The following is a 24,740-nucleotide window of genomic DNA, read 5'->3' as shown; positions in this document are numbered from 1 at the left end:
CTAATCTATTTTCCTCATCATCACTTGACTTAATTTACCCCTGTTTTCCTTTTGTTGATGTGCATCTTGTAGCTTCTTTTCAAGACACTATCTGTTCCATACAACTGCTGTTCTTTGACAGAATTGCAATGTCACTGAGAAACTTAGAACTTTTTATTTCTTTCCATGATTTTTTAATGCCTTCTCCAATTTCTACTTTATTTCCTTTAGTGGTTGCTCAAGATAACAACAGACATAAAGTACAGGATATACTTTCAATCATAACCACTGGATCTGCTTTTTTCTTCGACCTGATAAAATATTACGTAATTTAACAGTCAAGTCTCTACTACATTCTATAATTTTGTTGCAGTTAATGTATAACGTTCGTCTTGATTCAAATGATCATTATTGGACTATGCTTCGTAGTTAATGTTTTACTTTTGTTTTTTATTATTCGTGAGAAGGCCCGTTGTTTGACTGAAACTGTTATTTTCCATAAAGTGACATGCAGCTACAGTGACAAATCATTATTTCTTAAAAATATTTAAGAGCTGTAAATCAGCAGTGTCATAAAATAGCTCTAGATGTGGTATTAGCCCCCAGTACGCCTGTCATCATTCTCATTTTGATCCATCCTAATTTTGCACCTAACCCTTACAGTTTTGAGTTTCTACTGGAGGAAGGAAGTTTTTTATACTCTCATACTCTTAGATGACTTTTTGAATGATTTTAGAAGCAAAATTTATACAAATATATGTACCCGTTTTCTATATGAACTTCGTAGGCATGGATTCTTTTTTTTACTAAAGTAATTAATTTTTGTGTATTGATGATTGTAATAAGAATGCACTTCGAAAGACAAACTAGAGTAGCGTCCAGAGGCTAGAGAATTATATGTAGTGTGTTGAATAAATTTGACAGCGCCCTCTACTATTAACACATTTTTCAGTCTTTGTGCAACGTTGCAATGGCTATTGCCTAAGGCAGTCACTGGAGTGATTTTAAACTCAGCTTGCCTACTGGAGGGGAAAGAGTGCCCCTGTAGCGTGGACGCAGACGGATATTTCGCACCATGCATTTTGTTTGTCCACACTGTTAGTGAAACAGAAAGCGAAAACAACCAACGTTCGCTGAGATGACTCTGATAAACCATGTAGAAGAAGCATTCATGCTAGGTCAGTCCCATCCTGAAATGAGGATATCAGGTGAAATTAGACCGTTTGACATATTTTTGGTCCTTCCTCATGTACACTTAGACTTTCGCGTGTGTTGTAACTATATTTCCAGAGTAAGTTACAATTCTTGTTTCCCTCTGACTAACTTAATTTATATAGCATCAGCTAACGGCCTTATTAGCACATCTTTCTCAGTTTTTCGTGATTTGTTAACAGTGAGACGTCCGTACCCTAAATTAAATTCGTATCGCTAACAAATATTTACGATAAAAATTTGAAATTTCCTCCTAATTTCCTGTATCTGGTACGTACCTTGCAGGCGTCTTTGCCCTCTTCTCCTCCGGCACAGAGGAATCCGTTATGAAGGCGGAAGTCGAAGCCGAGCCTGGTCTGCTGGAGCAGCGACTGGCACTGGTGGAACGGCAGGATGGGCACCTCCACCTCCTGGAAACCGTCAACACTGCGGCGTTACGGACAGAGCCAAGAATTTCACAAAAGTTGCTGTTCGGAATAATTATAGTCCTAGGGCGCTAAAATAATGTAGACAACATTGTGACGACACACCCTGTATACCAATGAGCGAAGGAGCCTCCATGTGCGACGGTGTGAATAAAATAACTCGGATCATACTCTACCGATTGTGGAAGTTCATGAACCCACACCAGTGACTCAACGAGATAGATTAAACTAATACCAGTCACCAAATGCCTTCCTAGGATGACTGGAAGAGAGAAGGAAGGCAGGCATCAATTTGAACTGGGAATATCAAGGTACAATAATGATCAGGATATAAGGAATGAATTGAAGAAAAACCTGAAGTTTGTAATAAATGCGGACAAATTTTACAGGCAATAATTCCAACAAGTATAAATAATGTTGATGTTGAAATATTAATTGATACTGGAGCGACTATAAGTGTCACGACGCTGACTGTTTAAAACAAATAAGCCGAGGGGTAAAAATGCCCACTTTTCCTATCATGGATGTACCGTGTCAGAGCAAAAATGCAAAGAGTTGTGAAACAGATACGTGTCGACGTTACAATACGAAGGGGCTCAAATAGAAAGTACATTCCGGGTTGTTCCTAAAATGACAGTACCATGTATCTGGGGTTTGGATTTTTTATGTGAGACCGGTGCAATCATTAATTTAGAGGAAGGTGAATGTGTATTTAATTCCAATGGTAGTGTTTTGACAGCCACCATGAGAAAGGGCCGAGTAATTCCAAATCAACTGTGTATGAATCTAATGGTAAAATATGTCAGTACTGATGATGAAAATGTGTATGATATCTGCCTTATTGAATGTTCTGAAGAAATGCTGGATAAAATGTCATTGCAGGAAAAGGTGTTAGAATATTTATCTGTTATCCAAAGAGGCGAATTGTACTACTTGTTGGAAGCATATCAGTCGATTTTTAGTAAACGTCCTGGTACAATAAAAGACTTTGAATACCATATAAAGACGTACGCGCATAAACCCTTTTGTCGTACTTCCTATTCTATCCCATGGACAAAGAAAGAAGTAGTCAGGAAGGAAATGATTTAAATGTGGAAACGTGCGAATCAACAAATTTTTTGAGTATGAACTGGGTAAAATGAAATTGTAAGTTGTCTATAAGTAGACTGAAGCGACGAATGAAAATTTGTACCGAGGCTGAGATTTGAATCTGGGTCTGCTGCTCAGTAGGAAGATGAACTAACCACTACGTCACTCTGGCACAGTGACTTTGCACAACTGCAGAGTCTACCCTAGGACGCTTCCCTCTTCAATCCAAATTCCCATTCAAGTCTCAGCCCAATTTGGTATTCCTCCAATCTCAAACAGTACTGCAGAGGCTCTCCAACTGCATTCGAATAGCACTTCAGCATCGAACGAATCGGGGGGTCCTGCCTGAAACTCAGGCATAGGTGCTTTAATCAAATGAAGTTATATGGTCCTAGAGATCTTTTCAAGTCTCAGACATTTATGATGTACATATGCAGACTGAATCGTGCAGTTGTGCAAAGCTATTGCGCCATGGTGGCATAGTGGTTAGAGCATCTGTCTAGTGAGACGAAGACACAGATAGGAGTCTTAGCCTTGGTACAAATATTCATTCTTCGCTATAGTCTGCATCTATACATCGCAGATGCGTGAGACTTGAAAACGTCTGTAGCACCATATAGATTCGTTTGAAATCGTAAGTGATGAAAATATGGGAGACTGATGAAATTATTACCGACGGCCAGACAAGAAAATTTTTATCAGTGTCCAGACGTTCATAGAGTTTTGTTACGTTATTCAGGATGCAACGGCAGAATGCATTTTGAGGTTTGCTCACTCTCTCTGTTGTGTGTGCTTGCTAGACAGTATCTCCAGGTGAAAGTGCAGCTACCTGCTCCGGTGACTCTAGACCGTAATAGGAACCACAAATATAAACAGATGAACGAAACTCTCCGAGATGGAGAGAGTACGTCGCGATTCATTGTACATTTGCTGGCGCCCAAGAAGAAACCGTCAAGACTGGTCCCAGTCGCGATGTAATCGGTTATCAACAGTGCAAACACCGTGACACAACAGGTTGGTTGGGGGAGGAGACCAAACAGGAAGGTCATGGGTCCCATCGGATTGAGAAAGGATGGGGAAGGAAGTCAGCCGTGCCCTTTCAAGGAATCATCCAGGCATTTGCGTGAAGTGATTTAGGAAAATCACGTGAAAAAATTAGGATGGCCGGACGCAGGTTTGAACCGTCGTCCTCCCGAATGCTAGTGCAGTGTGCTAACTACTGCACCTCCTCTCCCGGTGACACAATTGGCAAGATGACAATAACACAAATACTTGTTGTGACGGACTTGATGGCACTGACAATATTAATGTATTTCGAATTAACCGCGAGGAATGCCTGAAAAGACAATGGACTGCGATGGATCCGAGATGATGAAATAAGAAATTAAACTATTTGCGGTAGGGTACCGTTTGTATTATGGTTGCCGCGAAGAGCCTTCGTTCTGAAACGTGTCACAATCTAGGAGCATGATACATGCTGAGAATCATTATAAGAATTATTTTTATACGCTAGTAATGTTATTGACATTGTGTAAGGTGCCGACGAGCACTTTATTAAAAATTCATTGTTGAAAGTAGACTCCGACTAGGTTTTGTGCCTCACCAATCTCTGTCCGCTTTTTCCACTAAAACATCCTACAACGCCAATATACACTATGAAGCAGAAACTTTAACTGTAAGCGAGACAGCGCCTTCAGATTACTCCCAAAGCGCCATGCGCGGGTACGCAGCGCACGCCGACACCAAGAAGGTGTGACTCCTGCCGTTCGGCTTTAAAGCCGAGAATTGATATCTGTCTATGAAGCTACTGATCAGCCGCCATAACAGTACCAGTACAACGAGGCTTCATTACTGTCTTGGACTACTAACTCTCGGAATTCTCTCTTGGTATTACTGACTCTGGTGAGCGACGATCTCGCCTTGTTTCTGGGATTTGGCTGTTTTAGCTATCTACATCGGCATTCTACGTGCTGGCTCCGTCTCCAGCAACTTGTGCTACAGTGGTTTCTTTGCTTCAGGTTGTGACTTCCACAGCTTCGCTACTCTACGTAAATCGCCATATTGAAGAGTTTCTACCGTGACCGATAGGTAAAGAACCAAAAAATGGCTCTGAGCACTATGCGATTTAACTTCTGAGGTCATCAGTCGCCTAGAACTTAGAACTAATTAAACCTAACTAACCTAAGGACATCACACACATCCATGCCCGAGGCAGGATTCGAACCTGCGACCGTAGCGGTCACGCGGTTCCAGACTGCAGCGCCTTTAACCGCACGGCCACACCGGCCGGCAGGTAAAGAACCAGTTTACAAAAGTCTGTAGAGAAGCGGTACTACAAGTAGGGTGCGTGGAACCATTGAGAGTTGCGCTTTCTGCCTACAAGTTTCGGAAAACGGCGCTTTTTTGTGTTCTGTTAAAAGACTTTATGTGCTAGAAAAATGAGATAATATCTATGAAATTAATTTGCGGTGTAGATATCGGTAATATCTCAAGTCATGTCAAATATTGTTAATTTTCAGAAGTGCCTGAGTAAAGCTTTTTTCTCGAACAGGCGGAGTTTTTGCTTCTGGAAAAGTTTTCAACTAGAATAATGGCAGGCGATAGCTATGCTCTGACTATCAGGGGTGTCAAGAACGGCAGTCTCCCATTGGTGTACTGGTGTCCGGAGCAGTGCAAAATGGTTCTGAGCACTATGGGACTTAACTTCTGAGGCCATCAGTCCCCTAGAACTTAGAAGTATTTAAACCTAACTAATCTAAGGACATCACACACATCCATTCCCGAGGCAGGGCTCGAACCTGCGACCGAAGCGGTCGCACGGTTCCAGACTGAAGCGCCTAAAACCGCTCGGCCACTCCGGCCGGCCGGAGCAGTGCAACTCCGCCAGCTGTCAAACGCCGACTGCTTGAAACCGGCCATTTGGGGACGCACCTTGAGTATGTTCTGGTATTTTCCGTAGTCGCCGAAGGCGTCCTTGCCCCAGCCGGTGGCCCAGCAGCGCTGGCCCGAGAAGTCGGCGCCCGGCGGCGGCAGGCAGGCCGGCGAGATGTGCGGCGACCGCGCCAGGTCGAGCGGCGAGGCGAGGCGCAGCACGGCCAGGTCGTTGTAGAGCGTGCCCGCGTAGAACTCGGGGTGCACCTGCACCTGCGCCACGTCGCGCTCCACGTGCGGGTAGAACTCCACGTCGTGGTTCACGTCCCACTCGCCCGCGCGCACGCGCAGGTCGTACGGCGAGTACCTGCAGGAGAGCACACCACACTTCTTAAGTAACAGAACGCAGTACGTTGTCCTCGATGGTGAGAGTTCATCGGAGGTGAGAGTATCATCTGGAGAGCCCCAGGGAAGTGTGGTAGGCCCGCTGTTGCTTTCTATCTACATAAATGACTTTTTGGATAGAGTGGATACCAATGTGCGGCTGTTTGCTGATGATGCTGTGGTGTACGGGAAGGTGTCGTCGTTGATTGACTGTAGGAGGATACAAGATGACTTGGACAGGATTTGTGATTGGTGTAAGAAATGGCAGCTAACTCTAAATATAGATAAATGTAAATTAATGCAGATGAATAGAAGAAGAATCCTGTAATGTTTGAATATTCTATTAATAGTGTAGCGCTTGACACAGTCACGTAGATTAAATATTTGGGCGTAACATTGCAGAGCGATATGAAGTGGGACAAGCATGTAATGGCTGTTGTGGGGAAGGCGGATAGTCGTCTTCGGTTCATTCGTAGAACTTTGGGAAAATGTGGTTCATCTGTAAAGGAGGCCGCTTATAAAACACTAATACGACCTATTCTTGACTACTGCTCGAGCGTTTGGGATCCCTATCAGGTCGGATTGAGGGAGGACATAGAAACAATTCAGAGGCGGGCTGCTAGATTTATTACTGGTAGGTTTGATCATCACGCGAGTGTTGCAGAAATGCTTCAGGAACTCGGGTGGGATTCTCTAGAGGAAGGGAGGCGTTCTTTTCGTGAATCGCTACTGAGGAAATTTAGAGAACCAGCATTTGAGGCTGACTGCAGTACAATTTTACTGCCGCCAACTTACATTTCGCGGAAAGACCACAAAGATAAGAGATGAGAGATTAGGGCTTATACAGAGGCATACAGGCAGTCATTTTTCCCTCGTTCTGTTTGGGAGTGGAACAGGGAGAGAAGATGCTAGTTGTGGTACGAGGTACCCTCCATCACGCACCGTATGGTGAATTTCGGAGTATGGATGTAGATGTAGATGTAGATGTCAGTCTGTGCGCAAACGTGCTTCCTGAAGGCGACGACATACTTTATACTGGCTCGCAGTAGACGTGTGCAGATGCACACGGAACCGCTAGGTGTTGCTCTAGTCTTCAGTCCGAAAACTGATTTCACCCAGCTCTCAACGCTGATCTACGGTGTACAAGCCTGTTCGTCTCTGAATAACTGTTACCTCCAATTCGATTTAGTATCTTCCCATTAGTTATTCGATCTACCCATCTAATATTTAGCCTTCTCTTGCAGCACCACATTTCAAAACCTTCCATTGCCTCCCCCTCCCCCCTTCCCTCGCTCCCTCAAACGAGGTTTACCCCGTACTCGGGTAAAAATATCACAAAACGAAACTTTTTGTATTTGTTTTAAGCATTGATTAAAGCACTTTAATAAAACCGTGTTTTATTTATAAAGTGTGTTTTAAAGGATCCACTTCTGAATTTTTTTTAATCTTATGGAACTTAACTGCTACGGGTCATCAGTCCCTAAGCTTATACACTACTTAACCTAAACTATCCTAAGGACAAACACACACACCCATGCCCGAGGGAGGACTCGAACATCCGCCGGGACCAGCCGCACAATCCATGGCTGCAGCGCCTAGACCGCTCGGCTAATCCCGCAAGGCACTTGGGCATTTCCATTAACGATTTGGGGAAGTCGTGGTAACTCTAAATCAGGATTGTAAGACCTTGAGAACGAAATCAAATTAGTCGTAACACGTAACTAAACAAGCGGGAAAAGAAAACATAAAATATATTTGTCCTCGTTGATACTAATGACGACGAGCCAACCACAGAATTTTTCTTAAAAATGGAAGAAAGGGAAATGAGCCTGTCCTAACATAAAAGACGCATTCTGAGAAATAAAAGGAAAGAAGATTCAAAACGTGGTTCATTGGAAGAAGGATAGTGGAACCAAGTACAGACCTAAGTCGGGGAGATATTGTTATGTGTCATGTAAATTAGTTGGTGGTAAGAAAGTGGAAATTGGATATTAGTAAAAGGGGAGGAAACAGGAATGGGAACATTTTAGTTACATGGACGATTAAAATATTAGAACAGTTACAAACTATAGCGTTTTAAGTACTGGAAACGGCTGCAGAAGAACACTATACTTCGTTTTTGGGTAAAATACTCCAGAGCACGTCAGTTGTGGATCTCACATTAATCTCCATATCCTCTGTGGACTCCCCGTGATAAGACTTATCTGGAAGGAAGAGCATCAGACTGCTGTTACGACACTGTTAAGACAGTGGCGTTACTTTCAGTAGCCAAACAGATATTTTTCGGCGGAATAATCGTTACGTACAATCTTTACACGATGCCAAAAAAAGGAGCATTGGTCTAATTGACTTTCTGCAGCTTAAGAAACGAGTAACAGTCTCTCTAGACACTCGGCTAAGTAAATTCTTGTACTGACGTAAAGGCGTTGCTCTACTTACGACTTGACGCAGTGGGCGGCAGTGAGGATGTGCAGCTCATCGATGACGGTGCCACCGCACACGTAGACGCTCTCCTGGGAATCCTTCTTCAAGATGGCCACCTGCCATGGGTACTCGCCTGTAATGGAGGGGAATTTCAGTTACTGGAAAAAATCCGTACATTTTATAATAGATGATTGTATGTATATATGTATATATGCATGTTCCACATCCCTTCCTACGCCACAGAACCGATTTCAATCAAACTTGGTGCACAGATCACTCACTGTCTGGAAGTAATCGCTGTGTGGGTAAGAACCACGTACCTATCAAATGGATGGGGGTGAAAAGCAATGAATCCCACGACATGCAACTACCCTTTCTTTATTCATCCAGTACATGAGATTGAGAGCACTTAATGAGTTGCAACAGACTCTGGACATAATTTCAAACATTTACGAAACATTTTCTCGCTGACAACCCTCCACAATATGTCGAAAGAAAACAAAATCATCGCTCTCTACATTTTCGCTGTTCATGCAGTAAAAACTGCTGCATGAAGGTTCAAATGGCTCTGAGCACTATGGGACTTAACTTCTAAGGTCATCAGTCCCCTAGAACTTAGAACTACTTAAACCTAACTAACCAAAGGACATCACAGACATCCAGGTCCGAGGCAGGATTCGAACCTGCGACCGTAGCGGTCACGCGGTTCCAGACTGTAGCGCCTTTAACCGCTTGGCCACACCGGCCGGCGCTGCATGAAGCATGAAGTTTTAATTTATTACTAATTTCATTCGCGACACATCTTGCAGACAGTATGCACATATACCGTTGAACGTTCAAGTAAAATTATAACAGTCTACGATACATAACGCAGGAGATATTTCAGAAACATCAAAATTCGTGTAAAACAGCCACATCATGCACACCTTTAAATTTATTACTTCTTTGCTACCAGCTCTATTCAAACCACATTTCGCAGACGGTATCTAAATATACTGCTGAATGTACCTAGGAAAACATATCATTGTACGAGAGGTAGTTCAGGAGAAATGACGCCATGAACACTGCGATGCTTGAAAATATGTCGCATCATGCACGACGCATTACTTTATTCCTTCTTTACATTTCGTAGACAGTAGACACATATACCACTGGACGTACCTGCAATATTATATCACTGTATGACAAACAGGAGAGGAGCTACGACATCATAAACATTGAGCTGCGTGAAACCGAAACTGTAGGACGAAGTTCGCTAGAGATACAGATGAAATATCTGTACAAAAACGTGTGAAATATTTTTAATATTTGTGAAATACGTTAGAAATGTACGTATGTGGACAAAGGCACGGCTAAAGCTCATCTCAAATCCCTGGAACGATTTCAAATAAATTTGGTACAGACAGTAGTTACGATATGGAAAGAGACACTGTGGGAGCAAGAACTATCAGCGTCCTTCTAAGATTCATTTCATAACGTGGCGAGAGAAGGGGGGAGGAGGAGATAGATAGAGAGAGGGAAGGAGGAGATAGATATTCGTAGAGGAGGAGCAGATGGACAGAGGCACAGCGGAAATGAACACAGAGAGGGAGAGGAGGACATGGACAGAGAGTAGGGAAGGAGGGAATGGACAGAGAAAGGGAAGAGGAGGAGACTAACTTATAGAAGATTGGAATAAATACATACCAGGTTGGTTGGTTTAAAATAGGGGGAAGGGACCAAACTGCTAGGTTATCGTTCCCACATACTCGGGCAACGCCGGGTGCTCGGATAGTATTATGTAAAATTTATTTTGTGTCACTCTTAGTGTACATATAGTTAAGACTCACTGGCCACTTGACCATCTTCTTCTTCTGTGCGAATGCACAAACAGTGCCCGAACTCTTTACGGTAATCGGCAACGCGCCGCGAGTAATGAGTATAATGGGCGGGGGCACTACGAATGTAGTGCGGGACAATACGTTGAGAATGTGGGTTTCGCAGGAGGCGTGCCAGAGACAAATCCCTGCAGTCGCGCTCTCCTCTGTGTCCTCGGTGACTCAGATGGATAAAGCGTCTGCCATGTAAGTAGGAGATCCCGGGTTCGAGTCCCGGTCGGGGCACACATTTAGTTATCATTTAGACAGTGTAAAACTCTGTTTGCCGTATGTTGTAGGCAGGTGCGGGTAGTCAGACTGGTGCGCACTCACCGAACTCGCTCTCGCCGTCGACGTAGACGGGTGTCTTGATGCGTCCGTTGATGCCGTGCGCGTTCCTGCGCCCGCACTGGCCGGCCTGCGAGGGGCGGTAGGCGGGCTGCGATGGCCGGCGGCAGCACACCAGCCGCGGGCCGCACCGGCCGCCAAACGCCTGTCTCTGTGGAGCACACGGGCAAACTGTCAGTCTCCACCTCATTGTTCTCTCCTGTTTGTTTCGCCAACAAAAACGTACGTTATTTACACAACTAGTATCGTAAGACGCGTAGGTGGTGCCCCACAGTTCATATGTGTTAAAAAAAAAAAAAAAACGTCATATTTAAGGATAACCAAGAGCTCCTGATGAAATACATCTTTATATGCTACCAGTTTCGATCACCCAACGATCATCAGGCAACAAATAATATTTACATCAGCTTATACTTAGAGAATTCCAGTGTTCTGTACATCAAATTCTCGTAACTGCAGCTAGTGCACCCTTTCTTTGCAGCGGCTCTGGGTTGAGGAGGGTGGTGGTTTCCCCCAGGAAACATCCCCGGCACTCGTTTGGTAGCAGGCTGAGTTACGTCTCTCCCAGAGGGATTGAGACGACGAAAAGTCCCCGCCCTCCTCTAGGATTGTACCAGGACTTGCAGGGCCGGAGTCTAGTTCTCTAACCCGCTACACCACCAACCCACACAAACATTACTCGATTACAAGCCTTAAAGCGGCAAGAGTGTAAAATATGTGTATAAAGGGTGATTCGACGGCCCGTACCTGTGGGTTTTATGCAACCTGCAACGCCTTAAAAACAGCAAGCGAGATTTTCATATTCTCTAGCTCGATACGTGCAAACTATTTGCCCCAAAGAAACAATTAACGCGACCTTTTTGTAAGAAATTTAATGTAGTTAAATCTTGAGTCGGATATGTTTTCGCTGGAGGCCACACTTTTCGAGTTATTCAAGAAAAACGCATTTTAGGTCACTTTGGTACCTTTCTATTGCATAATTCGGAAACTATAGCCTCTGCCAACAACATATTCCAGTGCAAAATTTAATTACATTAATTTTTTTACAAAAAGGTTGAGCTCGTTTTTACTGTAGGAATGATAGTTTGTATGTAGTGAGGGAGAGAATATGAAAATATTGAAAGCGTTGCGTGTTGCATAAAACCCACAGATGGAGTCAGCTGAAGCATACCATATATTATAAGCAGGCCACTTGCAGGTTTATAATTGAGTAATTATTTCTAATCAAGAACCCCTTTATGGTACAGAAGCAGTCGTTACAGAGAAAATACTGTAATACAGATGTAAAAACATCTCTTCTGTCTCTCAGACATTTTATGCAGTGGGCAAATTATCAACGGCTAGAATTCGCCGAATAGTTTGAAAGCGGTCACGTTCCTTTCTAAATATCTTTTACAAGATCCTCATTTACTATTTTCGTACATTCTGGGAAATGGAACTTTCAATTGTTAATTTTTATTTTCAGATGGTTATAGAATGTGTACGATGCTAAAATCTGTCATTATTTATATGCGAGTGGAGCTCGTATGAATGCGTTAACATCTAAATACTTAAAACAGTATATTTTATGGTTAGATTTTTGTTAATGAGCAAATATTTCTGTGATGTTTTTGTTTTAATTACAATGCTATTTTATGTATTGCAACAAGTGAATGAGGACATATCTTAATGAGAAAAGAAAAAGATTAATCATTCCACTAATTTTATTACAACACATGCACAACATTAAAGAGAACTAGCAAAAAACTCACTGAAAACATATTATTTAGCTTTCAAGGAGCAAATCGTAACTACCATCCGATGCACCAGTGTTACAGGAACAATTTCAAAAGCAACACTTACTTTTAGAGCTAAGTCCACAGTCTCTTATATATCCATTGCTCTTTTTGAAACATATTAAGTTGGTATGTTTGCTATAGGACAAATTTCACCTCGTGCGGGATACAACATCTTTGCAATGAATTCTGTTATATATAAATACAGAATTAAATGATTAATGTTATGCTATAGAATACTGACTGAAAGCAGAGAGCTTGTTATAACAAGCTGTATCGAAGGAGAAAGTTTTCTGTAATGTCAAAGAGGAAAATTTAATACTCAAACCTGTACTGTCGAGTTGGATTCTTGTTAGGAAAGTACGCCATCTCGTATGTTATGCAGCTGTGTTATACCACGACTGATCTTTCACGGCAGAGGAAAATTGTACACACAAAACTGACCGTATAGCAACGCGTATATAGCTTTTTTCAAATTTAAAATACGGTGAATCAAAAACCAGAGAGACGGAGAACATGCCGACCGAGGCTGTGACAGGCACAGCAAGTGGAAAGACTTTTGTGAGGACCAGGTGACACTGGAAAAACAGACATGGCAGTGTCAGAGGAATAATAGCGGAGGCTTTCTCCAGGCACCACGCTTCCCCAAGCGTGCCCGGCTCCTGGCTAGCTCCTGTGAAAGTCCCGAGCACAGCCGGACGAATGTTTTACACGCGGCGTCCGGAGTGAAAGCACCGAGAAGAGCTCCGCACTCAAGTTCACGGAGGGACAGCGGCGAGCAGGGAGGTAGGGAACTGGTAGTGCATTTGCGTTACTCACGAGAATGTACGAACATGCTGCCGGCATTAAACTTGAGAATCAGCGTGTTTAAAAACCGTGCAGCGACTAATTAAAGAGAATTTAGCCATTATAGCCCGGAAGTACGAGATTACTATCAACAAAACTTATTAGTGTTATGGTGAGACATGGCTGTTCGTATTATTGAGCAAGAAGAAATATGGCGTACTATGCATACAATGATCCTGTGGTAAGAATTTTAATTGAGAAGTCTGTTCGTCATAAATTCTACAGAGAGAGGGAGAGGGAGATAGAGAGAGAGAGAGAGAGAGAGAGAGAGAGAGAGAGATGGGTCATGTCGAGTCTACCAGAGGTCCATGGCGCCAGGACATGGCGCCGAAGTCCATCCTTGGTCAGCGTCCGTCTTGCCACATTTGCGGTTGTCAGTTTCAGCGTCTGGCGGTCGCCTGCGAACACTCAGTACAGGATTGAGAACCATCTGTCAGGAACAGAATGGGAACGACACAGGCAGCGAGACACAACCAGGTCTTGAGAAACAGCCTCAGACTCAGGAACGCAAAGGACATTTAGTAAACGTCGGTATTACTCTTGGAAGTGTACCTTAAAATCATTGGTATTAATTGTCGATGGAAAGCGCCTTTAGTTATTTCGGCTTCTGGAAGTTTATCTGAACGTTTATTTGACGGTTATTACGAATGTGTTCTGCGCCGTAAGCAGTTCGTTGTCATTATTATGAAGTTACGTCGGGTAAAGCGGTCAGAAGGTTTGTAGATCCCTAGAGAGGAATTTAGCATAGCGACTGGAATGGTATGTAATAATTGTCTTGGAAACGTAAATCTTTTACGATCGCTTATGGAAGTTGAACTGCTGTGTCCCAATGATTCACAATTTAATAACAGTACTGACAGAATAGTTTATGGACATAACAGGTTGTCCCCATCTTATGGATAGGGGTAATAAAATGGACACGTAGGAGTATGTCGAGTTATTGTGAATAGTTTCATATTCCCTTTTAGTGCAGACTAGATTTCAGAGGCAGACGATAAGGCGGATAAATGCAGTTTATAATCAACCTCTTTTTTTGTTTCTCCAGCATTTCTTTATAAATAATACATAGCTATTCTTGACGTTAAAACGATTAAGAAACCCCTTCCTTCTACTACTCGCATGGTAACCCCCAACTTTGATATTGTGTATTTAAAGCGGAGGATTAGATAATCTAGGATAGCCCATGAAGACATCTTATGTACACAACATGAGTGCTAAATCTCATTGGTTGCAAAAATTTAATCTCTTTTTTCGCTCAAGGTACACTTTTGGAGAGTATATTTAAGTTTAGGAACACCCTGCCCCCCCTCCCCCCTTATTTGAACAAGCGATTACAGATCCCTGCGACTCGTCGATGTCTCTTAAATAACCCGGTGGGTATCATTTTACGCCTAGTTATAGAGATTTCAGGCTGTTTCTTTAGCATTTCGTTCGTTTCACATGTCGAAAAATATGATATAGTAGTGAGGACACTGGAAACTCATTCTGAAGAAGAAGGGTTCAACCACTCATGTGGAAATCTTGATACACAAGGTGGACAGTGACCGTTTGGAAAGCTCGTAAGGGTGTTGCAGAGTAGGTTGTTCTGAGAAATAATTGTTAAGTAAAAATTCGATATGTTGCACCTTTCCGAGTTTCCTAGCGTTGAAATTAGCCAATCAGGCCGTTGCACGCGCAGTTTCAAACGACCCGTCAGAGACGGTGTCACCAAATGTGTTCTTCCTTTGGTGTCCTGAAACCTAACAAGAGAGGACGACGGTTCAATCCCGCGTCCGGCCATCCTGATTCAGGTTTTCTGTGATTTCCCTAAATCACTCCAGGCAAATGCCATGATGGTTCCTCTGAAAAGGGCACGACCGATTTCCTTCCCCGTCCTTCCCAAAACCGACGAGACCGATGACCTCGCTGTTTGGTCTCTTCCCCCGACACAACCCAACCCTAACAAGAGAGCGACATAAAAGTCGGACATGGGACGATAGTAAGGGTCGAACCTGAGCCAGAGGCTGTAGCAGTTCCGTGCGCAGTCATCTACCTTGTGAGAACAACTGAAACTAATTGCGTCTGGCAAGCCCCTTGAATTTGGGGGTGCAGTTGGCTGGTTCGCTGACTTCAGTGCTAATTAGAAACGGTGCAGTGTATCGAATGTTTTTCTCAACAGTTATTTTTCAGAACAACCTATCCTGCAACATCCTTATAAGCTTTTCAGACTGTTTCTAACTATCCTATTGTGCTTTCTACTGGAGATATTGTTCAAAGGGAGGATGTGTTCTCTTCATGATTGTCCGGCTGGCCTGTGTCGCTCCCAGGGCAACGTCGAGGTTACTCACCTTCTGGCGGTGTACCACCTGCGGGGGTGGAGGCTCAGAGTGTCGCTTGGTGCGCTTGTCGTCGTAGTCGTCGGCTTCGGTGAAGCTGCGTCTGTCACTGGGAAAGGCCACGCCGCTGCCCCGGGTCTGCCCTGCCTCGGGGGAGGAGCCAGCGGGAGGGGCCGGGTTGTGGGGGTGGGACGGGGGCAGGGCGGAGATGTTGGAGCGGCTGCTGCGGCCGTAGTAGGCGTCCTCCTCGTCGTCAATGTAGCCTCCAGACGGGGCGTAGCCGTCACTCTCGGAGTAGTAAGGGCCGCTTTCGTCACTGCCTTCCTCCACATCGTCGTCGTTCGTGCGGTAGGCGTCGTAGTAATTTTGGCCGTAATAGCTGGGCCCAGACTGATAGTAGCCATTCGAGTAATGCGCTGGTTTGTACGGGTAGTAGGGCTTGGGCGGGTAGTAGTAATGTGGTTTGTGATAGACGGGTGCGGGCTTGGAAACGTGCACGTGATGGTGGTGGTGATCGTGATCGTGCTTAACGTAGGAGGGGAATCCCGGCTTGTGGAAGAGGCCGTAGCCGGGCTTGTGGAAGCCGCCGTGCAGGAGGCTGCCCAGCTTGTGGACGAGGCCCGGGTTGGGGGTGACGTGCAGGTTGACCAGAGGCTTCACCACCTTGTCTCCGTACTCGTCTTTGGTCACCTGCACGGACACTAGCGGGTTCACACTGACGAGCCCGAGGTTGATGCCTCCGGGACCACCGACGGAGCCGCCGTAAGGGTTGATGGCAGGGTTGGGACCGAACGGGTTCAAGGGATAACCTCCCCCTCCTCCCTGAGGCAGACCGAACGACACTCCGAACGTGGGTTTCAGCTTGACGTTGCTGTCTTCGCCTAGCAGGCGCTGTGAACACGAGCAGCAACCTTCAGCCTTAGCGCGGCACGCGCTGTAACAGCGCTGGACTACCAAGCGAACACCCCACCACAGTTACGTCCAAACTACCAGCTTGCCACTTTCCACAATCACACTACCCGTAGACGAATCACACCGACCTTTCTACCCCGCGTGCATTCGTTACATCCTCTCTAAACTACACTTTATTAGTAAAAATTACTGTAATAAATTTCTATCTAATGATGGTTTGGTTAGGTTTTTAGGTTTCTTAGTAGATGTGAACTACTAAATGTTTTTAGTCAACTGAACCAGGAATGAACCCCACGTGCCTCTTTGGGAGGAGAGGATGGCGGTGATGGATAGGTTAAGGATATTGCTCAAAGACGTGATTCGTAGCTTGGTTTGAAACAAGTGACCGTTTCACAACGTTCCGATAGGTGTTGGGAAAAATGGATGCATGCAGTGAAACAGTATGAATGTCCATTCACCATACACAATGCAGAACGTATCTCTCATGTACCGGCGTCTTTGGCCGATCACCTATGTCCGCGGCCATATACCTAGCCGTGGACCAGCATTTCTGACATCCGACTAAGTGATAAAGAGTGGACGAGAACGATCAGTGCTGTTTGAATAAAGAAACAGAATCATTGAAGTACAAATCGCTAGATTAAAAAGTAATCACTGATATTTACGTTGCAGGATAGTTTATGTACTTTAATCGACTATTGCAAATATTGTGGAATTGCTGGAAATAAATCGATTTGTGGCCTTTTGAGCCCTGTAACACAGATGCACCAGCACAGAAGATGACGTCTTGCTCCATCGACAGATTATCAATAAACTGCAACTGAAGGAAATGTGCATATGTTCTTATGCGTGTGCAGTGTGAGTAACTTACTGCGTCTACAGAAGCGCCACTGGCATCGGACTCAGTGTTAGATGTGCTGGCCACATCTGGGTCTTCCGTCACCTCACGCTACAAAAAGCAGGTTTAAATTTTAGCTGTACAAGCGAGGCTTTTGTGAGGTGTTATATACAGTAAGTGCAAGGTTATAAAGCATTATCAACAGAACCGCCTCTGCTATTACAATAAAATTAGTCATTATCATAAGAAACAGCCAATGCGCTGAGCACAGCAGATCAATGCTCAAACGATGCAGAAGTTAGCGCAGACGCCTCATTCCGGTTCACTGGTAACGGACAACATCTCAACTAATTTCCGATGAATGTTACATTGTTGTTGTTGTGATAGTTCTAAGACTGATTTGACCAAGCTCCCCAAATCAGTCTATCACATGAAAGCTTCTTTATTGCTACAAAACTAAGTTTCATTATAAACGACCAAATCAGTGGTGCAACGCACCTTCTTTCGTTAACTCTTCGCGTTTTGAGAACTTCCTAGCAACCTAAACAAAGAATGCTGTGTGATTAATTGGATACCAAGCAATGAAACGTTCTGTCCCTTATTTTGTTAACTTCCCCTGACAGTGGCCTTTGAATATCCTTTCTGGCCATGTTAATCAGATGATTGCTACACTTACGGAATTGGCAAAGTGTAATGCACGTCGTACGGCTACAGTTGCTCGTATTTCAGGCAGCCATATAAAGCAAATAGTGCCAATAAAATCATACTACATTTACATCTTTGAAATGTCTCAACTTTGCTGAGCAGTGTTCTTCAGTTCTGAAAAAGAACATGTTTCTGTACTAAAGTGGTTGAGATTAGCGTTAGGTGTGAAACCTAGGACCAGTTTACTGAGAAACAATCCAGCTCCTTAGATGAGGTGGCCAAAGGAAGACAGTTCTGTGGTGCTCGATCTACATTTAGCGGGTTGGAATCTGTTGGTGGAAGTAATTTCCGTCACCATATTTGACCGACAAGGAATGAAGAGGTACATTTTCTAGAGTTCACCGGTCTCCTTGATGCTACTCGAGTGGAGAAGACGACAGCTAAAACCTTCACTTTGTTCCAGACGTACGGCGCTAGAATTTTTTCCCTGTTATTTGCCTCGTGTTTCGACTATGATAATGATTAGTCATTCAATGAGAAAACTGCATCGTGATTCGGAATCCATGTTAAACTTTAGATCCCTCTGCAAGTGACTAGTCGAAAAAAGCAAAGACAGATCACTTCAAATAAGATCACGCCTAGTAAAGCAGGCTCAAACCAGTCTTCGTGTTGAGGAAAGCATCGCTTGCTGTACCATAATAACACAAACACAACACTACTGTGCACAAACGCTCATCACAATCGTACACACAGTATGTTTGGTAAGAGATGGGAGAAAACCACCAAGACCTTACCCAGGACAGCAATGCGGGATTCCTATTTCGTTCCCAACAACCCTTACCTGTGCTTAGGGCTAACTTTGTTTTGGAGCACACAGCTTACATTCATGCTAATTTTCTACTCATTTGTGTTTGCTGTTTGCTCTAGTTACAATTAATCGATTCCAAAGTCTCTTATGGCTTCGTCCCCAGGTATTTAGGCATACCTTGTATATCTTGTAGCTGGACTACACCTATCGATACAAAATTGACAAAATACTAAGGTAAAAGTAGCGTCCTATTCAAAGTAGTAAGTTACTATTTTGTTTAGTCCAGAGGTGTCATACAGCGGAAAGATATATTTGCTAGTGTATTTCATTTAGATAGCTGTGCCTAAATGTCTGAAGATGGGCCCATAAAAGGCTTCAAAATCGATTGGAAGTAAAGGGAAATAATTTGCGTGGAAAATTATAAAAAATTGCCTGTGTGCTCCAAATAAAAATAATTTATCGCTGCGATTCCCACTATCCAGCATCATGTACAGAGCAAGACTGACATCCAGATAGAACCTGTTGTGCATTGTAGTGCATGAGATCAGCTTGTCCATTACAGATTTTGTGGTAATCAGTTTCCCATGCGGAGAATTATTCGCACTGCGATGGGTTTGGAAGGAGCGATGTCGGGATGGTGACTGCTACTCAGGACCGGAATGAAGCGTCCCCTGGCTGGTGCTCTCTGGCGCCGGCGCGCTACTTACCGGCTGGACGTTGCTGTTCTCTTCGGCGTCCCGGCGCCGCCTGCTGCTCGTGCCCGTCTCCTGGTCGTCTGCGGCAGTCGCGTTGGAGGCCTCTCCGTCCCTCTTGGCGTGCCGCGTCACGGACACCACAGTGCCGTTGGCGTCAGTGACGTAGACGGCGCCGTCGTCGATGGCCTCGATCGTGGAGGGCAGGTTGCGCGGGTCGATCAGCAGGCCGTCTTCCTTGCGGCCGAAATCGTGGCACTGCTCCAGCGGCACGCACACGCAGTCCTGCGTGTAGTAGCCGCCGTCGGCGCGAGGCGTCTCGTAGGCGGCGCTGCTGCCGCCGCCGCTGCCCGCGTACGACGAACCCAGGCCGTTACCTGCGCATGCGCGTACGTCTCACACCTGCGTACAGTTTACTACACTTTACGTAGGCAGCACATCAGATGACTCTTTTGTTACAATGAGTGTAGCCGTATACAGGGTGCAAATTAGGGCCTATGTTTGATACCAGTAGGCTTCTTATGGAGAGGAATTTCCTCTTTCCCTGTGCTAGTCTCCTTCTCATGACTACCTCGCTTTGTCAGTAATTCGTAATAAATGAGGAAAACCTTCCCAGTCGAGACAATGTCGCATGATGGGAGGCCTTGTTTGCAGCAGAGTGCCTTGAAATAAACGATAGAGGGCTAAGCGAGAAACTAGAGACGAAATAAGGACAGGCTCACTGTCTTCAAAGACAGTTGTTAATAATGATAGTGATACAGTCACGATGTACATAGAGACAGTGAGTGGCTAAAGGTCACAGAAACGCAGTGATGTGATGCTGGTCGTCGACCACCGCTTTCTATTCAGTACATTTATCTCCGTACAGTGCGGTAATAGTGGGTTCTTGACGCCTCTCATTCAAATTGGCAGCGGTCTGACTTATAGTACACTGAGGCGACAAGTCATGGGATACCTCCTAATATGGTGACGGATTTCCTTTTTCCCGGTGTAGTGTAGCAACTCGACGTGGCGTGGACTCAACAAATTGTTGGAACTTCATTGCATCTATAGTCGTCCATAAATGCGGAGGTGTTGCCGGTGCAGGATTTTGTGCACGAACTGACTTCTCGATTACGTCCCATAAATGTTCGATGGAATTCATGTCTCGCCATCTGGGTGGTCAAATCATTCGCTCGAACTGCCCAGAATTTTCTTTAAACCAATCGCGAACGACTGCGGCCCGGTGACGTGGCGCAATGTCATCCATAAAATTTCCACGGTTGTTTTGGAACAAAAAGTCTGTGAATGGCTACAAATGATCTTCAAGTAACCGAACAAAACCACCCAGCCCATTCCATGTAAACACAGCCCACACCATTATGGCGCTACCACCGACTTGCAGACTTGTTGACAATTTAGCATGGCTTCGTGCGGTCTGCGCCACACTCCAACCCAACTATCAGCTCTTACCAACTGAAATCGGGACTCATCTCATCAGACCACCGCTTTCCACTCGTTTAGGGTACAACCGATATGGTCACCGGCTCAGGAGAGGTGCCGCATGCGAAGGCAAAGGCAAAGGCAAAGGCACTCTAGTCTGTCGTCATAGCCCATTAGCGCCATAATTCACTGCACTTTCCTAATGGATACGTACGATGTAGGTCCGTACGGCCCACATTGATTTTTGTGGTTATTTCTCGCATTGTTGCTTTTCTGTTAGCACTGTCAACTCTACGTAAACGCCGCTGCTCTCGGTCTTAAGTGAAGGCCGTCGGCCGCTGCGTTGAGCATGGTGAGGCCTAATCCCCGAAATGTGGTATTCTGCGCACACTCTCGATACTATGGATCTCGCAGTGATTAATTCCCTGACGACTTCCTAAATGTAATATACCATACCTCTACCTCCAAGTACCATTCAGCACTGAAAGTCTGTTAATTCCCGCCATGTGGCCAGAATCACGTCGGACACCTTTTCACGCGAATCACCTGAGTACAAATGACAGCTCCGCCAATGCGGTGCTCTTTTGTACCTTGTGAACGCGATTCTTCACGCATCTGTATGTGTGCTTATCGCTAACCCCTTGACTTTTGCCACCTCACTGTAGAACTCTATCGCCCTGTATGGTTCTGCGAAGAATATATGAAGACCGTTCGTAAAACATATACTCGTGTGACGTTAAAGAACCACCCTAGACACTGTTCCCCTCTGAATCCGAATTCTTGGGTAGTCTCCGGTTTGCTATGAATATTGTCCTTATTATCATTCCATGTTCAAAATCTGTTAACTCGCGACGTACTGACAAGTGGTACTAGAAACCTCTCATATAATGTCTACACTCTCCCCATATTCCGCATCTAGGCGTAACATTCGAGCGTCATACTCGGCACATCTTTTTGCCATTCTGCGTATATTCATTCACAGGACAACTTTTGTGATCAGCAGCTGAGTAGTTGCCTTTAAAGATCATGTGACTGGAATGTATCGAATACTATCAATCCTACCAGGTTTTCTCGGCGTGACCGATTAATAATATGCTGACAGGTGATCAGTAGAGTTGTTGATTCCATTTTGTGGACAATAATTTGACGACCGGCTGAGTACTCTTCTTCAAATACTAGACTGAAGACTCGAAAGCGTATCATTAGCCCTAAAGATTTTGGCTAATTTCCCAATAAGCAAAGCAAAGCGAAACCCTACATTTGGCCCTGATATTCCAATCGGGATCAGCCATTCGCTTTGTCATCCTCTGCCATTGGCTTCATTGGATGCGATATTGGGGGTGGGGGAGGGGGGGCATGGGGTCACACGCCGCTCTTCCGGCTATTGTCGGCTTTTTTTTTACCTTGGAGCCGCTACTTTTCAGTCAAGTATCAGCTCAACTGGCATTACGAGGCAGAGTGCATCCCAGTCCAGTCCTACCACAAAGGAAAAACCCCTGGCAGTACTGGGAATCTAAGTCAGATTCTCCGCGTTGCAGCCGGACACGCTGACCAATGAGCTACGGTGGCGAAAACTACCGGATAAGAAAAGGAAAGAAATCAAGGAAGTAGAAAAAGTCCTGAAATAAGCGTTATTCGATTATGAGGACATCTAGGATGGACCCACTTTGGAAAAATGCAGCACGTTTTTGCACAAGTACCTGACTATGGAAAGATGACAGTATCAGCTGGGTAGTGAAAGCAATGTTGATTCCATATTTCGCACGGGCTGTCGCAGAGTAGAAGAGAGTGGCGGCCCGCTGAGATACTCACCGCTGAGAGGTGCCTTGAGGGAGAGCTCCTTCTTGTAGAAGGGACCGACGCCGACTCCGCCGTAGCCGCCGCTGAAGCTGCCGCTGCTGCTGCCGCCGTAGCTGCCGGTGAAGCTTCCCCCGCTGCCCCCGGCGAAGCTCCCGGTGAAGCCGCCGCCCGGCGCGCTCGTTCCGTAGGTGTGGCCCGGCTCGTAGAAGGAGGCGGGCCCGGTGGCCGGCTGGTGGTCGAGCAGCGGCACCGGCTTCACGATCGCGGCTCCCGCCTCGCCGTGGTGGTAGTGGTGGTGCACGTGCTGCTGCACGCCGCTGTGCGAGTTGACGACCACGTCGATGGGGCCCTTGGTGGGCGGCCTCAGGGGCGGCAGCGATGCCACCGGGCCGTCGAAGCCGTGCTCGTAGACGGGCGGCGGCAGCGGCTTAGGCGCTCCGTAGATGGGTCCGGGCACGGGCGGGTAGGGGCGCGGGGGTCTGTGGGGGATGTGGGGGATGTGGTGCGGGGGCGGCGGAGGCGGCAGCCTCTTGGGGGGCCCGCGCACCGGCACCGCCGGGATCGGATGCCCCACCGGCTTGATGGCCACGGGTTGCGCGTAGATCAGCTCGTGCGGCTCGACGTACGGCCGCTTCGGCACCACGTCGTCGCACTGTGGGGGCAGGCGTGACCGGAAATTACATTCCTGCTTCGTACACTACACCTTATTTGGAGTCCTGAACGATGGCGGGCGAATTTAAGTTTGTACCGCGCATCCACGTCACGTATTCTCCGACAGCCAATGAGCGTTCACTAGTGTTCTGAGCGCTCTGCTGTGAAAATCGTAGCCAATGTGAGTATTAAACGTGATCGTAGCGAGTTATTTTATTCTATTTCTGGCGAGTTGTCACTGCTGCTGGTAGTGGTAAGCGACAAATTCTACATAAGCAAGCGAGAGACATAATTTGCAGTATACACGCTTTCTTCAAGCGCAGAGCACAAGTATGCGCTTACTGCAACAGTTGCTTTGAACCGGCAACAATACAATCCCCGTCCGTGTCAGGAGCTACACGAACCGCCATCGTTCATGGATCAGACTGTAGTTAATGTGTGAAAGACGCACAGAAGCTGCGCAGCCAAATGAAAATTGAAAATCAGTCATGTGACAAAGCATGGATGACCTATGTGGTGTGACAAGAATGCAGAAATTATGCGTTCGAAGACTCCCGACAGTGCAGTAAACCATGCGAAATTCCATTATTCTTGTCACACATTTCTACGACATAATAGTGTGGGTATTTCAAAACAGCATAACCGTTTTCGATCAGCCCGTGATAATCTTCAGACTAATGCCACATGCTGCAAGCGTATGACTTTAAAGAAGACCATTGGATGGATTAGATTGGTAGGCGAAGGATACGTGTAAGATATGGTGTTTGAGGGACAACGTGAGCACTGGCCTACACTGAACAGAATGAAAGGAAACTGTAGGAGATGTGCAGACTCACTGCGCAAATGGAGCTCAGTGCCGTCTCTCAGCTCTGAATGAGATGTTGAATGACAGCGTATCCGGCACATCGTGCATCTATACCCACAACTGGCACCCCCCCCCCCCCCCCTCCTCGGATTTGGTGAAATCCTAACGGTAACAAAGGACTCTAGGAAATATGTTAGAAACCTGGGTTTCTGTTCATAGTATTTTTAAAATAAAAAATGAAATTTTGCAGCATATAATACTCCATGAAGGCTCTTATGTATGTTATGTTTACATTGTAAGGCTAAGCATAAACCTGAAACAACCAGCTCCGTAGCTGGTCCTTTAAAGGGTGCGTTGAATATAATACACTACCAGTCACAACTGAAGGTGTTTCGGGCTTCTGCTCATCTTCAGGTTATCATCCATTCAATTTCCTACGTCGAGATTCAGTTTTGGAGTTCCCTGCTGAACCTAAACGACAAGTTAGCGTGATGTTGACTAGGAAGACATTAGTGAAACCTTGGATGCGGCAAAGCGAAAAGTGATGAATGTACCTACATATAGATGGAAAATTCAAATTGTTATTGCACATTTTTTTTACGATATGGATACTTCATATGTATCCAAATTGTAATGGCACATT

General features: G+C 45.3%; 1 protein-coding gene across 1 annotated transcript in view; it reads right to left on the bottom strand.

The window, feature by feature from the left end:
- The window catches only part of LOC126176385 (uncharacterized), a 29,736-nt gene that overhangs the window by 2,376 nt on the left and 2,620 nt on the right, over nt 1-24,740 (bottom strand). The window contains exons 3-11 of the mRNA XM_049923543.1: nt 23,185-23,293; nt 22,807-23,076; nt 19,435-19,796; nt 15,729-16,415; nt 15,592-15,671; nt 10,574-10,737; nt 8,400-8,517; nt 5,637-5,943; nt 1,470-1,601 (exon numbers count right to left, since the gene is read on the bottom strand). Coding sequence (XP_049779500.1) covers nt 1,470-1,601; nt 5,637-5,943; nt 8,400-8,517; nt 10,574-10,737; nt 15,592-15,671; nt 15,729-16,415; nt 19,435-19,796; nt 22,807-23,076; nt 23,185-23,293 — 2,229 coding nt within the window. The remainder of the gene's footprint in view (nt 1-1,469; nt 1,602-5,636; nt 5,944-8,399; nt 8,518-10,573; nt 10,738-15,591; nt 15,672-15,728; nt 16,416-19,434; nt 19,797-22,806; nt 23,077-23,184; nt 23,294-24,740) is intronic.

This window comes from Schistocerca cancellata, chromosome 3, assembly GCF_023864275.1.
Source record: "Schistocerca cancellata isolate TAMUIC-IGC-003103 chromosome 3, iqSchCanc2.1, whole genome shotgun sequence".
Classification (NCBI taxonomy): domain Eukaryota; kingdom Metazoa; phylum Arthropoda; class Insecta; order Orthoptera; family Acrididae; genus Schistocerca; species Schistocerca cancellata.
Note: the sequence above shows the minus strand (reverse complement) of the source record. Positions and strands in the feature narration are given on the sequence as shown.